The sequence below is a fragment of the Nasonia vitripennis genome, chromosome 2 (assembly GCF_009193385.2).
Source record: "Nasonia vitripennis strain AsymCx chromosome 2, Nvit_psr_1.1, whole genome shotgun sequence".
NCBI classification, from domain to species: domain Eukaryota; kingdom Metazoa; phylum Arthropoda; class Insecta; order Hymenoptera; family Pteromalidae; genus Nasonia; species Nasonia vitripennis.
In genome coordinates, this window is record NC_045758.1 from 33,895,422 (window position 1) to 33,914,176 (window position 18,755).

The window sequence follows — 18,755 nt, forward strand, 5'->3', positions numbered from 1 at the left end:
CTGCCGACGTTTTTTCCAAGACATCGAAAGACCGCCGCCGCCGCCGCCGCCGCCGCGCCGCAAGATCATCGTGTCAAGGATAACGCGGCGCTCGCTCTCCGTCACCGAGTTGTACACACTCAGCGCGACTGATAGCGACGAGTACACTACACGGCTCGCTGATGGCAGAAAAAAGAAAATCGGAATCTTCACAAGGAGAAGGAGGAGCCTCGTGGGCGCGGCCCGCGATAAAGTCGCGGAAAAAGAGTTATTTATTGTAGCGCGGCGCTTGTGCAACGTCACTCGAGATTCACGAGGGCTGCTTTTGTTGTAGTCGCGCTGTGTGTAAAGAGGCGCGAGAGCGCGCGGGGGAGGATGAACCGGGTGAGAAGCAATTACGACTCATTTGGCATTGTTTATCGGAGGCCGAGGTACCGTGAGATATACATGCACTTCACCCGCGAGGAGGTAGGAAAAATTCGATGATGGATGACGACGAGCGAATTCGTCTGCTGCGCGCGGAAAAATTGCTTTAAAAGGAGAGACGCCAGCGCTCGCTTGAGTTAAGAGATGATGCCGCGCGGCGGTTGTTGTATTAGCGCTACAAGGCTGCAGTGTACTCGAGAGAGAGAGAGAGAGAGAGAGAGAGAGAGAGAGAGAGAGAGAAGCTTTTGTGTGAGAGGGAAATTCGTTTGTGATTATTTACGAGGTCGGCGCGCGCACTTGTGTCGGCGGCATTCTGACATTCAATTCTTCTCTGTTTTTGCGAGGGATATTCGATAATTCGACCTTGCTTGCTTACTTGTTTTTCTAATCGCGAGCTTGTAATCGCGTAAAGTACACTATCGACTCATTTTTACGATCCCATAAATCACGCGCGGTATAATCTCCAAATTGCAAAATTTTAAATTTCAGCGTAATCGCATGTTCATAATTATGCGCGCGCAATTACTCACGCCGTTTTTACAAACTCGTCGGCTGGATAAATAATTTATACGAGGCATTAATGAAAATTCCAATTTTTTGCTTAAGTTACAAGCAAAGTTACACGCCGGAGCTTCTCTTTACCAACCGAAACGAAATCGCCTCCTGCAATCAAAACCTGCAGCGGCCGACGTCTTTAGTCATAATAATGGAAAAATGCATCTCAAAACACACACACATACTCCGCAAACATTCGCGGCGCGCATTAAAAGTAATTGCGCATTATACGGCTCGTTATTAAAATAATTGTGTACACATGCACACGCCGAGGGCACTTAACTACCAGATAATAGGAAAGTAAAGAATGGCGAAACGGTCATTTCCAATGCGACGCCGCGTCCGCGCCCAATGTACGTGTCTCAGCCCAATTCCTAATGCCTCGTACATAGTCTGCGCAAATTGGCCAATATCGCCGGCTGATGCTCATTAATTGCCGAGTGATTCCTTCCCATCGCGCTCCTACGCTAATTTAATTTCCAGACGCACGCAGAAAAAGGGACGCAGTGGTGGAGTCGGCTCTTTTTGCGCGTTGAGAAAGGCTCTCTTGCGACAATGAACGCCGGCACGCGCGCGCATAATTGGACCCGCGTGCGCGATTATTGTGAGAGAGACTCGCGGTAAATTGAAAACCGAAGAGAAAGATGGATGTAAGGAGAGCGAGCGCTGCAGCTACTGTCATTTCCCTCTCTCGGCCGTAAAAGCGCGGCGGGCAAAATGAAGCTTCTGTTTAGACTTTGCGCAACTCTGTGTAGCTCGCGACCGCGACTATCCGCGTGTCTCTCATGAATGGGGGATATCGAGCCGCGGTGGCGTCATCCGCGCTTTGTGCCGCTGCAGGTAGCTGAGGAGCTCAAGCGCACGAAGCAGGAAGAGATCGGAGGTCGAGGGGGTTTTTGTTGTCTCGTCCTTAATTAAGGATTTGCGTCATTCGGCTGAATTATTTCAAACTATTTCGAAACGTGTAATGACTTACACGCGAGATGTGCTCGGTATATGGAGCAGATCGCAAATGATCTTAACGTAGGTACACACGTGGATCAGAGAGGACAGGAGAGAAAGCGGGAAGACGCAGGTGACGCAAATCAAGAGAATTAAACGGATGGAGAAAGAGACGCGGAGAGTCTGCACGGAATGTCAGTCAGCTCTTAATAACCTTCTTTATCGCGGTCCAAATTAAGAGCTATTGCACTAGACAACGAGGACAAAGCCAGCAGAACACGAATTTGCATTTGCCAGGCGCGAGGCGGACGATAGTCCAGGAAATTGAAACCCTAAGGTGAAAGGCGGCGCTCCGGAGCTTATTAAAGGAGGTTAACTTCATATTTCAAAATGCACATGTAGCTCCTGCCGCTATGCTGCTCGCGGAGTCGTCTTACTTGCCGCCGCTCTGGGCTAGACTCGACTAGTATAAGTGTGATTTGTGTGGCGCAAGTCCAGGGGACACGGGCATAACTCGTTTTTCCATCCTTTCGATTTCATACGCGGACCTTGATGTTATGTGCGTGTGTACGCGATTCGGTTGCCTTTGCAGCGCGTATTTATGGAAAATAACGTGGTACCTGTCACTTGCAGCGTCTGACGAAACTACGCCGGTTTGATGAGCAAATTTATTACACTGGATGACCGCCGAGTCAGGGGAGAGGAAAACAGTGATTTCGATGTGTGCACGCGCGTGGATTGCGCATGATTTAAGGCTCAATCAGGTGACTGGGTGTATTTCGCAGATATAAATTTCAAAATGTCCACTTTCATGACGCACCGAGACATTCCGATTCTTTGAGTATCTCATTCGTAAATCAAACGGGTTCAGTCCCCCGAAAACATCCTTATGCAAATTTGATATTTCTATCAACGCGAAGATCCGCAAAAAAATACCCCTATTCATCGACATTCACACCTCCTACCGAACTCGTCCCGATCAAAAATCCTCTCACCGACCGAAAAAACGTCGATGCGACCTACGTTCGACCTTCCAAGGCCGGTCAGCAACACCGAACCTGCGCGTGGACCGGACGCGTGCGCCGTTGCATTTCGGATGCTGACGCGGAACCGGTAAAACCGGAGGCGTCACTCGCTTTGGCGCCTGCTAGTGTCCCATTGTTTCGGACCTGAGGTTAATATCACGCGAACGTGGAAATTCCTCGCGAGTTTGGCCGACGCCAACGAACTCCGAGGATCGCGCGCGGAAAAAGAATGTCGGAATTCTTTCACGTTATATTTCGCTGGTTTTATTGCCGCGATGATCAAATTTTGCGGATTCGAGTACAGGTTTACGAGATGCGGCTTTTGTCGTGGAAATGAAGAGCTGTATTTTTGGCAGGGGGGAATAAACATTGGGAATTACTTTTTACGATGTTGGTTTTAACATTCGGGGAATGCGTAAACGACGCGAAAACAACTTTCGTGTATTTCAGCGACTCGAAAATTGTTCACGGAGTATAATTGAAAGCAAAACGCGTTCGTGTATTCCGGGTCGCAATTAGACAGAATTTCCGAACGCAAGCTCCGGAGAAAAGAATTGCCCGGAACACATTGTCACGGAATGTTTCAAAATTCCCCACTATAATAGCGCAAAACTACATTTCCCAAAAAGCCATTTCGACACGCAGATCACCAGTACCTCTCTCTCTCTCTCTCTCTCTCTCTCTGCGCGCGACAAAGCATTTTCGCGAGAGCCGCAAAAAAAAAAAGTTTCACCCATTCCACGCGAGAGCAGCCAAAGGCTTTCCCCGAGTAGGCTAGATATAGGTATACACATCGGCATACATAGACGGCAGAAGAAAAAGAAGTCGGGCGGCGCGCTCGGCGTCACGGTAAATTTAAAAGAAGTAGAGAGGAAAGGTGTATCGCGCCGCGCAATCTGATGGGAGTCGTGCGCCGTGCTTCTCAATGGAGCTTCTAACTCTCTTTCTGCGTCGGGAGAGAGAAACGAGATCCCTTAATTAGAAGACGCGCGAGCCTGAACCGAGTGTATCACACGCGAGCGTAACTCTGCCTGGTTTCGCATGGCTCGTAACAGCTGTGCGTTCGACTATATGAGTATCTGGGCTACACTCACCAGTCGCGTGTATTTACACGTTGATAATCACGAGGAAGATCGTACGCGCGTGAATTTCCTTGATTCTCGATTACGTTTTCGGCGAATTTATAGCGCATTATATACGCGACGATTGCGACACGCGTAAAAATGAGCCAAGCAACTTCCTTCGCCGGTATATAACGACGCAAAAGTTCAACAGGTTCTCTCTAGGCAAATCGACTCGAAGTAGTATAAGTGCACATGATGAAAGTCATTCGTCGTCGCGTCGAGCGCCGCATCGACTTTAAGTGGCTATAGCCTCCGATAATTTATTATAGCAAACAGAGCTCGAAGATGTATCGCCGAGGTGCTGACAGCTTCGCCAATAAATCGGCCTCTAATTTGATAAATTTTGAATTATGGAATACGCATATAGCCGCTGCGCGCGTTTCGCTTACGCGCTTTCTGTCCGCGCCGCGGAGAAATACGCTTTTCGATAAATAATATTCATCGCGCGCCGCGGCCGGTTTTACTTTCGTGAAAGTTCGACAGAGATATAGCTTTGGACAATATGATCCGGTAAATATAATATACGCGAGTGTGTTGCAAGCGATCTCATTAGATTAAAACGTACGAGTTTACGCTGCCGAGAGCTGCAATCTTACTTCGTCGTGGGAATAATGAAGGGGAAAAAGTAAATTGGTGATTTTTGCCGATCGAATTATTAGTGCGCTGTATATTTTTTTTTAAGTCGAGAAATTATGTATTCTAATCGCACGACGGATTTAATGAGCCGGCGATTGGCGTAATTTTAGAATTTTTTACAAAGTCAATCTGCTTCCCGGTGTCTCGAGCCAGCGAAGATAGGTGGTGCTAAGGCGCTTTTCTGTTTCCCTCGTCACATTTTGCCCTCAAGCTACATATATAGAGGTGTGCCACCAATGTCTTTGCTTGTGTGGCTCATGCTATAACTGCCTGTCGAACTTCCGAACTAATAGCCCGCTCTAATGCTTTATTGTTATTTACTTTTCTGCTGTCTCACTTTGCTAAACCAACAACGTCGGCTAAACGTCGCTGGCGGACGACTTTCATGAGTAAAAATAAATCAAAGAATAACTTGCAAAATTTTACGAGCGACTTTTAACTCGGCAGCGTTTCCTCGGCAATTATCACTTTTCCAGCGCGACGAAAAACCTCGCAGTCATAATCCATCCGCTTCACGGACTTCGATCCGCTCGTCCATAAAAATACCTCCCGATTGCGCAACCGATTCGCGCGACGAGATCGCGTAATCGGATCATAACTCGATTAAGCTTCAAAAGAATAAAGTCGCGGAGCACAAGGGCCTCGCTAAGTTTTCACGCGATTATGCGACTCGTTAACGGTCCCCGACGCGCGTGCGACAGTTACAAGACTTTAATTGCTCGTTTGCAAGCGCGGTTCTCACCGGGTCGTGACTGGGTCCGGCGAGAATCGTAGCGACGCGTGTGATTATCGAGGGGTCGCGTTCGTACCGATGGATGGGATTAACGACGATTGTGCCCCGGCGTGTGAGCTTTGTGATTTCAGCGAGACAATTGTCAGCGTGCGTGAGTCTTTAGAATCGAAGGATCTGTTTGCAGAGGCTTTAGAAAGCGGGATATCATTTTGGCGCACGTTACAAATTATCGTGTACATATGGAAGCCGTTGTATAACCGCATCGATTATTTTTCCGCCGCGCTGATATCACAAAGAAAAGTGCGCGCGATTCTTAATTGTAAAGTAATCAAAGCTCGCGCATCAGTGTACTCACGCCGGCGTTTATTAAAACCCTGATTACAACTCCGGCTGCAGCACATAATAAGCCGTTACGCGCGATTTTATCTCGCTTGTGACTAGCGTAATCTCAAAGCGCGAGCGCGATACTGTTTTCTCTACGGCGTGTCCGCAACGATTAATAATTTTATAATTATAATGGACTCCCCTGCGAATTAAAAATACGCGCGATAATAGAACGCGCTCGCCTATCTCTGATAATCGACCTCGCGCAAGGACTTGCGCGGCTCTCTCTTGCGAGCAGGAATATTATGAAAAATATGGAAGCCGGGAGCCTAGTGAAAGTCGCGGCCGAATTATGTAAGTACGCGCACTCGCGGCGCGGTGTGCATGTACGTACGCGTACACGCATGCGTGTACAGCTCTATACAATCGAGGGATGTGTTTTATCGGAATCAGATGAAGCTCGAGCTTCTAGGATTCTTTTTGGTCGTGCGCACGCGTTAATCAAGATTCCGTGGAATTTTTCGCCCCGTCTGGGTCTATAAATTTTCCGCGCACCGCGAAAAAGCGATAATTGCAATACCGAGCACGCGCCGCTTCCTCGACACCGGTGCAATCAATTATTGGTCAATCACGGATCGGCTCGCGATTTTACGAAGTCGCGATGGATACACGGCGCGTACACAGAGAGATCGGAAAATAAAACAATAATGATAATTTTCCCCCGCGTAATTTTCACCGAAAAAAAAGCCAGCACCGCGCGCATGGCGCAGAAGCAAAAGAACTCGGCTGGGCGTAATTACACGCTGCGTGCATATGCGTGTATAAAATGTTTCCCCCTCTTCGAAGATACTATATAGCTGCAGACTCGCGTGCACTTTCGACGCTGCTTTTACATAACGTCAATTTCCAGCCGAGACAAATCAAACACTGCTCGCGGCCGCGTGTATGCAAAATCGAACCACTGCGCGCACGAAATCACAATCGTAAAATCGTTTTCTAATTAATCCGGCGATCCCCGATCGGTAACGTCGATTTTTCCCCCGTTCCGGTATAAATACCGCCGCGAGGGTCGTTAGCGTCCCTAAAGAGGCAATCAAGCCTAGTGGGTGCTCCCGGTGGACTGGCGCGAGTCAGGGCCAGTCTCTTTCATATATGCGAATAAGTGAGCGCGAGAGATGTAACTACGCACGTTCACTCGAACTCGCCGCCGAGCCTATTCATGCATACCTAAATCGATCTTGAAGTAACGACCGGCTATGGTAATACCATAAATTTGCGGTATAAGTCTTTATAACGCGCTGCAACGGTGTATCCAGAATAAACTATACTTGCGACTACAGTGAATCCTCGTGTATACATTGTCGCTAATTATAATTTGTTTGATTCCGCTCGACGCTTCGAGGAATGCGAGAAATTTTCGTTCTTCGATCTTCAACGGGCAGTATTATAACCGCGGCTGGAATTTCACCTCAAACGCGAAATTTACGATACAGCGGGCTTTTGCAGCCGTAAACCGGTAGTTTAGCAACTTCTAAATATACTCGCTCGTACAGCGTATGAAGAAACGGCCGCGCCGTCGAGTGTAAAAAAATTAACCGTCGAAAAATCGTCGCTCAACATTTTCCCCGTCGCGTAACAATGCGCGTTACACGCGCGCGACAAAAGCGCCCTTATGTATTACGACGATTCAATCCACGACAACAACTCAAGCGAGCGCGAAAACACGCCGCTCCGGTTCTAATTACACTGTCATTAACGACAATAATTGTCTCTTGCGCAGCCATATGTCGCACCGCGAACCACCTCCTTCGCGTGTGCCGCATTTTTTTTAACTTTCACTGTTCATACGCACCGAAAAAGAAAGATATAAGCGCACGCGAACTTGTGCGTGTATGACGCGTGCCGCACATGAGAGAGAGAGAGAGAGAGAGAGAGAGAGAGAGAGAGAGAGAGAGAGACAGTTTTAAGGTTCGTGTGTCTGATTTACTGCACCGTGCGTGTGTGGTTACGTTTTTTGGCGGAGGCACGTTTTGGTTGACGCAAGAATGTATACCGACTGGATTTATCGCTCTTTTATTCGGCGACTGCCGGGGAGAGGACGGGACTAGCTTTGTTTTGCGAAAATGTGTAATTAACATCGGCCGCTTGTGCAATTGCGCTATAATAATACTCGAAAGTTACTTGTGTAGGGGTAAACTTTTCCAAGTGGAAATCCATCGCCGAACAAAGCGCCGCAGCGGTCAATGCCTTCGCGCATCGCGCCTGCGATCTTTGCGAAACTAAACGAGCAACGATAATTGGTGGGAGATAAATATCAACACGCGAGTCGACATCCGTCGACATAGAACTTGGCGCAAAGCTCACCACGTCTCTCCTTATGTATCGACTATTTCTAGAGAAGAAAAAAATCAACCGCCGTCCTAGAAACGCAAAAGGGGCACACACCTCGATTACGAGCTCAACCATATGATCCCGCGCTAATTATGTATCTTTCAGCAGATAAAAAAAATTCCCCGTGTATGACGTAAGGGAGCATATAGCGATCGGTAGCCAGCGATGATTACACAGCCGAGCGCCGCCGCCGAGGTGATGGGAAAAGGCTGCACCGGCTGACCTACCTTGAAATAATCTTATGCGAGAGAAGAGGTAAAGGCGCGGATGACCTGACTGATGCGCTCGCAAGAGTTGGCTGCAGTTCATTGTGTATATGAGCCGTTCCCTATACCTCGCTATCCTTTTTGCGCTATTTTAGCGCGGTTGTGTTCCATTCGACGCGCGCGATTTGTACAGAGGCCTATACTCGCATGCAAATGCGAATCACGAATTTTATTGATTACGTTTCATTGTTGTACGCGGAGATTCGCCTTCCTCGATCACCTCCGGCGATGATTTTCATTCGGTACACGATTTTTTGCGCGTATACACCTATTTATCGACGATAGACCGCGAGTGTATTGAAATACACAACGATTCGTGAAAATAGCCTTGGCGGAGTAGAGGATAGTTGTTGCCAAAGTTATCCACGACGACTATTCCAAGTCGTTAAAGAGAAAATACTTTCACAATTCGGAAGTCAATTTTCCTTTAATGCAGTTCAATATATAGATTTTGAAAGAACGCCAACTATATTTTGCCGCCGCGAGAAAAAGCCTTTATAGGAAACTTCCGCTATAAGCTGCATGCACTTAGCCAAGCAAAGCGGCCTGCAGCTTCGATTATGAAAAACTTTTACTCGGACGAGCCGGGCTTTGTTGTTTTGCATTTCTCGGGAAATATCGAGCAATTAGGAGGCTACCAACCATTGCGCAACGAATCTATGGATTTCTCTCCGCAATATACCTGTATCCACTGCAGTTGTGTGCTTAACCCGCGGCAGAAAAAAAATAAATAAAAATAAAGAGCGAACCCATCCGTGGATTTCGCAAGCGCAAACTACTCCTAGGATCGAGAAAAATGCGCGAAAAGCGTCTCGCGGGCGCATGAGAGAGCATTATATAAAGAGGCGGCGAAATTGCAGCTCGCGTCAACGCAGAGTCCTCGCTTGTGCGCGCTTGAGCAAGAGAAGAAGATCGCGCGCGCAGTCTCTATCTCTGGCGCAACCCGGAGATTTTCCTGCGGGCTTAAAAAATCCCCGCCGAGCAGACTGGGATGGAATAGAAGGAATTAACCCTTTATATGCGCATCGAGACGTTGCAGTCGAGGTGTGCTGATGAGGTACGAAAATTTGCCCGTAGCGACGTCTCTTTGATGTATATGGCAAATTGAGGATGCGGGGACCGTGTGAGTAATTTACGCTGGCGTCTTAAGCAGACTGCTATCTTGTTTGTGTTTACTCACGCGCTGCTGGAGGGAATGAAGTGGTATTTTTGGAAACTCACCTGAAACACAAAAGAAAATGAGTAAATTAGATTAATATATAATTAGGACAAACAATGGTGTCGAAATTCGAGTTTCGGGAGAAATTCGCGCGCTTTATTAAAATACGAAAGCCGTTTTGAAAAAAAAAAAACGCGTAATAGTGCAATTTTTATTCGCGGAATTTCAACTTTTGAGTGTGACAATGTCGGCGGCGTCGCGCATTACGAAACGCCTTTCACTACTAGGCCGCTCTCCGGAGCGGAGTGCGCGAAAACAGCTGTAAAATTATTTAACTCGCACGTTTGGCGCCTCATTACACTCCGTAATATTCGTAGAAACTGTGAGAATGAGTTCGACACATTTTCTCAGTGCCGCCGCGCATGATTCCTCCGTTTCTCGAAATGACCATGAATTAGTACATACTTCATTCGTCTCAACGAGGGAGCCCGGTAATAAGCGGTGCGTTTTTTACGACTGATTGGGAAACTTGGAAGAGCCGATTGATCAAAAGAGACATCAAAATAAAATGAGCGTGTTTACACAGTGCGGTCGAGATTATAAGGCTTTATGTTTCTATCGACCCGATGCACATAGTCGAGCTGCTTAGAATAACTTCGAAAAATTGAATTTTATAGGCGACCGAACGTGAAAATTGATTCGTTCTAACGCAAACGCGAGTCACCTTGAATTGGCGTTTATTCCAAGTTTCCGAATAAGACATCAAATTTTCGAGTCCCATGTTGTAACGCCGAAAATATTCGAAATCATCCGAGACTCAATGTCGCCGTCGAGCTGAATTCCGTCGCTTTTTACAGCAGTGTAACCGTAAGAAATCCTTCTATAGCTGGCGCGTGTTATACCCAGTCCGACGGATAGAAAAAGCTTATGGAAACCACGAACCGAAGCCACTCGAAACGGCAGAAAAAAAGAAGAACGAAGCGGAATTCAGCGGGCATATCCCAAGAGCACGTCGTCGCACAATCGATTTGGACTTTCTCCCGATGTTACACATATTCGCGAAACCAGGTTGTCGCGTACACGCCTCGAAAGCCATCCATCCGCGCGGGACAAAAGGAAGAGCCCATTAAGGAAGCGACATTATGGGACTACTGAGCAAGCGCACAGCGAGCAGCCAGTTCCAAGTTGGCTAGACTCGTTGCGACACTATACACTTGTCGTCGGCCGCGTTCTCCAAATGCTCTCGACGAAAGCAGCTCGCACCAATACACCGAGAGCCGCCGACTTATGCTCGCGCGAGAGCGCCGACGACGGACACAATGCTCGCGCATAATGCGAGTTACGAAGAGATTGCGACGTTACGTCAGAATGGTAGCAGCGAGAGAGCGAAAAAAGAGCAGCCACAGCGGTTATGGGAACAGCGGCGTGGATACGCGGGAAAAAAAAAACGCGCGTGGTGAGCGCAGAGAGCGCCGGAAGGCGGAAGAGACTCGGGCTGCGGAGTCAGTGGGCCACCCGCGCGTAATCGCGTCGGCAGACGTCTTTACGGTTCTTCTTATGCTTACGCGAGCTGCACTGGGATTTTATGTATGGAGGATTTGTGTAATCGCCTGGATTACGTGTGTGCGCTATTATGAAGATATATGGATCAATTCACGAATCCGTGCGTCGGTGGATTCTTCGAGGAAATTCAGACAGCCAATCGTTACCGACCCTTTCTTCTCTCTCGACGAGCTGTACGACGGACACGTTTCTTACACCGCCTCTATGCGCCTTTCGACTTTTCCCGTTACGGCCAGGCGCGGCGAGGTTTCTTTCGGCTATCGCTGCAAGTCATCTTTCGGGCTTTTCGAAAATTAGTCAATGCAAGTTGCGTCCGCGTAAAAAAGAAGTACTTCGAGGTTCGGACTTATGTAACCGCGAGACAATTACATCTGGAACTCGTTTTTTTTTTTCGTTTAAAACCGGGATGTGCGAGCCGCAGTCGTTCTTCTATTTTTTGTCGTCCATTAGGATAATTACGTCTACTTTTCTAACGTGGGTGACTAGAGATTATCGTCGTGCAGACTTTGACTTTTGAATTGGAAATGCACTTTTTTCCGCTGCGCCGTTACCCAACGAGCTTGTAACTCAATTAAGCCGATCGATTTTCTACGTCACTAATGAATCGAGCGTACTATAATTACTCGAAAAATGCATTATTTCAGCGTTAATATACTTCGTCCGCAAAGTAAGAGGTGCACCGGCTGAGTCACCTTTGCGCGGACGCACAACTCCGCGACGCACGTCAATAACCCGTATTTAAATATAAGCATCGGTCTAATTCGCAATTTCGCAGTTTTATGCGGAATTCCGGATTTCCGAATAATCAGTCGCTGCTTTCTTTCTTTCGCCTCCAGTATACTTATATACACGTACACAGCGCGCGGAGTGCGTTCATTTGTATACAATGGCAGTATCGGCCTGCCATCGTCTACTCCTGCACTTTCTCGTATTTTAATATTGGAATATCACACGCAAAGAAAGCGCCGCGGCCGATATACAAATCGTAACGATAAAAATCGCCGTTTCGCCGGAATTTATATCTCGCGCCAGTTTTCCCGCGTCCGGAAGATTCTATACAGCTCGCTGGAAATTAAGGCGGTCAATCGTATTCCGTGTGCTGCACACCTCACAACATATATAAATACGCGAGAAGTACGTAGTTTCGTTCGTTACCCAACGCGAATTTGCATCGACGCGCGAAGCGCATTTTGAAATTCACCTCTCTGTTATCTAAGCAGATCATTAGTGTCTAGCAGTATCATCAGCGAGGACTAGTGACGAACATCACGGAATCAAGCGCGACATGCAAAGCGCAGGGGGAACGAGCCCCGCATGAAAAATGAGAGCCTGTCCCGTAAGTCTGCTCGTCTAACGTACGCGAATAATAACAGTTTTTCCTTCGCCTTTACGATCCGCGGCCTCGTATACACACACACGACTCGCTCGCGGCGATTCCGCGTCTCCCGCGCACACAATGCGTGTATGTGCGTGTGCGTATGCGTTGGCTTCGTCTTCGCCCGCAGTATTTTATCATAAGCATTATGTCATTATTCTGTCATCATGCGCGTGCCTTAAAAAAAAATCCACGTGCATCTGCGTGAGCTCCTCTGCCGATACTTTTACTTTCAAATTCGTAAAATAGAATCGAGAGTCGGGGAATTTGCGAAACTCCGAGCGGACGACTGTAGCGTCCGCGAAGCTTTGAAAGTTGACGTTTTTGCGAGAATATAACGTGCCTTTTTAATATCGTTACGTCAGGCAGCTGATTACGCGGGTCAAGTCTTTGGTGATCGATGGAAAATTAGTTACGGGACGACGACGGTTGTTTATGTAAAAGCGCGGCAGCGCTTTCTGATGATTTTTCGAAGTAGCTTCTTTCTGCTCGTCGGAAGATAAATAATTCCTAATCGGACTCGATGTTTGCGCGAGCCGAGATCCTGTTTGCTTTCGGCATGAGGAAACGCGCTGAAGATGAACGAAGCTGCACACCTGGCAGTGCATTAGCTCTTTGAGGAAGCGAAGATTTATCTCCTCAGACATAAGTCAAATCTTCTCTATTGCGAACGTCCCCTGTTCTCTCTCCTCGAGAGCACCGCAAACTCGGAGCTTTAAATTGATAATAAACAACGTCTAATCCTGAGCTGCAGCGACTCCTTCCTCGTCTAAATAATCATTACCGCCTCGTGCGCGCGCACAGCTAAACCACATCCCAAGTCCGTTCGGCCCATAAACTCCCGAGTTCACGACGAGCGTAAGCAAATCGCGTAGGTACACTGTTCGCAAAAACGCCCGCGGGTGAGATAAATTAGATTCCGCGAGGGAAGTACTAAAGCACATCCCCCGGTCGAATATCCGAGTAGCGCGCGGGTAGTAAAAGCTCGCGGCGAGCCGCCTCGCCGTAAATTTTCGACCGAGTCAGTTCCCCTTAAGAACAAAGAAAGCGTAAATATATGAAGCAGCGAGCCGGTGGGCCCGGCGAGGAAAAATCGAGCGGCTATGTGTGCGCGGCTATACTACTGGAGTAATTGCGCGGACGGGGTGTATTTTTCGTATACGAGGGACTTTACTACGAGTCTCTTGCGAGGAGGCGTGTAAGACGAGCGAGAGCGTAGTTGATTCTTTTGCTCCAGCGCGGTGTTGAGTTTCTGAAAATGCGGATTTATCGCCCTTTGTTTGCTCTTTATACCGCACTAAAATCTATTTTTGATCGCGATCGCGCGAAAAATGCGGTGGAGCGACGAGAACTTTTCCACGTGAAACTATAATCTCACGCCTACTTTTATACGAACAACGACATAATAACGCAGCAACGGTACTCGTATATACGTGTGTATCTATAGAAGGGAATGTCGCGGAGCGAAGGTGTCTGCAGGTGCATTAAAGGACTGCATTGTCGCCGGGGCTAATGAGTGATCCGAACGGCGCTAATTATTTCTAGTCGGCGCGCGCATTCTACACGTGTTATACAAGTATAGTTATAAGCGTGCAAGGTGGAATAGATATTTCGCTCGTTTGCATTGTATGGATAGTTTGCAGGCTCGCTTATATTGTCGCGGAATTTATAAGTAACATCTGTTTTTCATTGGGAAAAATCGTGGACCGGTAATTAGCGCCTAACGATGCATTCCGCCGATGCTGATTATGTTGTTAATTGCGACGAAAATAGAGCGATAGAGTCGCGTATAACACAGAATGCAGTTTCCCGCAATATCCCATCGGGGACATCAAGGTGTGTCGTGTATACACCCGTTTGAATCATTTGTCTCTCGTTAACCTTTGAAAAACTACGTGCCTCGGAGAAAAACAATGAAAGATTCCAAGGTAGCCGCTGCTTCCAACTCGAATCGCACTCATCATATTACGAAAATTCCGCGGATTCCAGAAAATCAGGCGCACACAACGAGCAAAAAGTCCTTGGCTGCGCGGCGGAGACGACATTCTCCCGGGCAATTTTCCAAACCAAACGCTCCGCATTCACGGCTCCTCTGGGCGGAGAGACGCGTTACGAAGTGTGGAGGACGAGTTAGGAAAGGCGCGGACGTCGAGGGCGTTCGAGCGCGCAGTGATGCAGCCTTGGTCGCGATGCACAACGAGTCCAAGCGCGCACCCATCTTCGCTGTCCGGGGACCCAGAGAGACCAAAACTACTATTTTATTTCGCTCGTTCCAGGTATTATTGGTGATAATTGCCGTAGCGTTAACTTTATTACAAAGGGTTGCAACAGTTTGTGTGTGCACCGGCGAAGCCTTGAATTTTAACAGCCAGTATCGTCTGTTGAAATCGTTGGCTAATTGACTCGAACCTTGAACTCCCGGCTAGTTAGGCATGCACAAAGAGAGAAGGCGGCCTCGTGATCGAAATACCGCGATAGTATTTAAAAGAATCATTTCTCGCGTACATGTGCACACCTATAGAGAAAAAAAATCGAAAGCGCTTTCTCCAGCGTCGAAATTCGTCTCTCATTACACGTACGCCGGCGCGGTCGACGTTACTCGCACAATTAAACGTCGGCTGCATTATAAATCGACGCCGGCGACGGCGGGTTACCCTTTCGAGACGTAATCAATTCCGCGTTATGATTTACCGAGTCCGCGCGAAGCTTTTCCTCGTTCCGACTGCCAATTATACGCGCAAGCCGACTGACTCGAACAATGGGGTCTAAAACGCCATTTTTCGATCGTACATAAATAAAAGAAGCTGTAGCCGCGGCGGCGCGCAAAAACGATATACGACGGCGAAGAAAGACAGGGATTGCGAGTATCCAGTTGCAACGGCTGCGGCGGCGACAAGTAAGTGTCCGGCCCGTGTTGGCGGTAACGAGCTCAGAGTGCCGTGAAAACGCCGGCTCGCATAAAAGCCAGGAAAATCGTAGTTAAAGCGATTTTAAGTGCCCCGCCGCGCTCGCGTATCTATATGCAGAGGGACGAGTTCGTTGAACGGTATCTGGGTACAAGTTCATCGCGAGAGTTATGCTAACGCCACCCCGCGATGTCTTCGTTGAATATAATGAATGCCCGACCAAGAGTACAGCGAGTGTGTACGCGCGAGATGTAATATAGGCCCCGCGGGAGGATTTACAGTTGTTATAATTCAACGCTACGCGGTGCGTTTTGACATTCATCCTTTTTTTTTCAAAGGCAGAGAAATTATAACCCTCGCGCGTTCGAATCGCTAATTCGATGAGCATTAAAACTCTGCTTTAAAAAATGATTTACGCGCGCTACCGCATTAATATTAATTACTCGTGGATTTATCGCGCGTTTAGCGCATTATAAATAAGTCGTTTAACTAGTGCGCGTAAAGAAAAGAGTTGTGCAAAGTACGTTTTTATTTATTGCAGGCGCCACGGAGAGCGAACGACTTTCTACATGTACGCGATCGGCAGCAGCAGACTGATCTCCGCGAGAATCAAGGTAAAACCACCCACGCACACATGCAGCACTGCAATAAGGCATAAATAAGAAACTGCGATGATACAATTCATTCGGAAGATCTGCCGCTCGGGCGAATTAGCATATTAAGAAACCCCACATACACACACACACACACATACGCGTGTATATGGCTCGTCTAGGAAATCAATGTAATCTCCAGCTCTAATCGACGTCGCTCACGTGCCTCTCGCGCCCAGCCGAAGCTCGCGCGCATGCAGCCGTTGCGAAAAAGATAGATTGCAAAAAAGGCCTCGAGGGTGCCCATAGTCGCAGGACCCGAGGCCTCGGCACACTTACACGAAACTTTTGACACTATCGGCTATTCGTGCGCAGAATAACGCGGAAGCGAATTCCGCGGCGCGCGGGTATTATAAGGGAGCTGAAAGGAGAGCGATTTCGCGCTGCCGTTGCCGTATACTGCAGTTATTTCACGGTGAAAGGAAAATTTGTCCGATTCAGAGAAGGTATTTATTTTCGTCGATTTGCGCTGTATACTCTCGCGTGGGCTATTTATTTAACAGTCTCTTTAGCGTACACGCGCGCGGCTCTAGATACATAGAGCTATATGATGGAATGATTGGTTAACGACTTTTTTACGGCGGATTTGCGCTTAATTAAACGATTTTCGACTGTATAACACAGCTTCATCGGAAATAATAGGATAATCGCGTGTATGCGCGTGTTTACTCGTCGGATCGTTGTAAATAAGCGCTCGTAAAAACTTTATATCGATCTAATCTTGTAAGACGCAAGCGAGCAGATTACGCTCCCGATAATTTTTACACACTGCGATAAACTTTATATTTTCAACTCGACGCTGCGGGCATGAAAAATCGTCTTTATCGTCGATTTAACAAGTACCAGCTAGCTCGCGTATCTCACAATATTCCGCGAAGCAAAAATATAGTATACACCTCGGCACATCGCCATAATTCTCCGTAATACACCTGCGGTGAACACACGCATACGGACACGACGAGGCAGCGAGATTGCGCCGAGCTGTAGCCGGAATTTTACAACCCCCGCGGGCTACGAGTGCCACCCTCGGGGGCTTTTTCAGCTTTGGCGACCTGCAGCGCGCTCGAAACTGGCTTTTCCGCGCGCGGCCACTTGCTTACACGGCTTAGTTAGAAAACGAGTATGGCAAGAGTGCGGCGACGCGTATATACTGTAGGTATATCGCGTATTGCGTAAAGCTGTCGCGCGAGCGTTTCGCCGGGGGAGTCCGAATCGAGAGCGATTTTACCTGCCGATTTAATGGATCGCTCTGAGCGCTGTACGTTATACACGTATAGCTGTGCTATATCTGCCTAATAACGCACGATTAGCGACTCAATCGCGCTTCCTTAATTAAACTCGAGCGCGCGCGCGACTGTACGAACTTTCGGAGCGCAGTTGGCACGTTCGGCTAATTGCCGACGTGCCTGAGCGGCGGCGATTGTCGCGTCTGCAGCTTCCTCTTTTTTCGTCGCCAGAGAGACCAGCGACGAGTTTTTGCGTAATTGAAAGTTTTGCTTTAATTGAACGAGAACGCGGGCATTGTGACAGGTGGATTATCGTGCGCGCGGGTGTTCATGGGAACAGCCGTCGCGCGAGAGAGCTCTAATGAATTGAATTTAATTTCGCTGGGAAAATTGTCCCCCGCGCGCGAGCGCTAACAAATCGGATTTCGAAAGAGCGTTTTTTCACTCTCGATTCGCCGAGTCAGAAGCACGCAATCGGGGAGGACGGTTCAACGCGCGGCAAACGAGAGAGACCGCGGCTCGACCCCTCGAACTCGAGAGATCCAGCGCTCGAACAATCCGAATCGAGTGAGAGATGGATAAAATAGGTATTGTGCATGGACTTACCCGTCCTCGACACGACGGCGAGCACGAGAAAGAGGCTGCTCAGCAGAAGCTGCATCGTTGCGTTCTCTCGTTGCTCTTCTTCCTTGCGCAATCGCTCAATGAACTAATCGAAGATTACTAAACGCCTCCGTAACAGCGCTCGCTCTCGGATCCTCTCTCCGCACTTTCCGTGTGTGTGGATACGGCGATTTCACGAAACGTCAAAAAAATACAACACCCGCGCAGTAAAAATAATCACTCCTCTGCACCTCCTCTCTCTCTCTCTCTCTCTCTCTCTCTCGTAATCGACGGATTATTGTCGCGAAGGAAGAGAAAAGCGCGCGCGCGATATTCAAAGTAGCGCGCCGCTACTCGGGGGAGGGCAGCAGCTCTCGCGCTCTCGCGACGACGGCTGGCTGAGAGCAGGAGAGTGCGTTTTGCGGTCAGAGCTGCGCTGCTGCTGCTCTCGTCGGCTCGAGGAGAGAAAGGTGACTGGCTGCGTCGAGCGAGGCGTGCTCCTGGTACACCTCGGCGCTCTGCTGCTACTGCTCAGGCACCAGCTTACTCCTGCGCCTTTCTAGCGGAGGGGATCACTACGCGGACAAAGAAGGGAGTGCGCTGCTGGACGGCCTTTACTTGCTCTATACGTCTGTGTCTGTGTCTGTGTGCGAGCGTTGCGATAGCGAAAGCGAGAGAGGAGAGCCAGTTGGGACGACTATATACTTGCTCGCTGCGCTGCCCACCACCGAACCGACCAGCACTTCGGCTGGAAGGGTTTTGCCGGGTGTGGGGGTGTCCGGAAGCAAGGATGCCGAGCAGCTGTGAACCTTCGAATTTTCGGCTGCTCTTGCATAAAAGCTCTCGGGCCGCAGTGATGTCAGTATAGC

At 48.5% G+C, this 18,755-nt stretch overlaps 1 protein-coding gene across 2 annotated transcripts in view; it reads right to left on the minus strand.

The window, feature by feature from the left end:
* LOC100120260 overlaps positions 1-18,420 on the minus strand; it is a 90,166-nt gene extending 71,746 nt beyond the window's left edge. Inside the window, exon 1 of one of the 2 annotated variants that reach the window (XM_008218059.4) lies at positions 17,890-18,420. In XM_008218059.4, coding sequence (XP_008216281.1) covers positions 17,890-17,944 — 55 coding nt within the window. In that variant the 5' untranslated portion in view covers positions 17,945-18,420. The remainder of the gene's footprint in view (positions 1-17,889) is intronic. The other variant, XM_008218060.3, reaches the window with a different exon arrangement.
* Between the last annotated feature and the right edge of the window lie 335 nt (positions 18,421-18,755).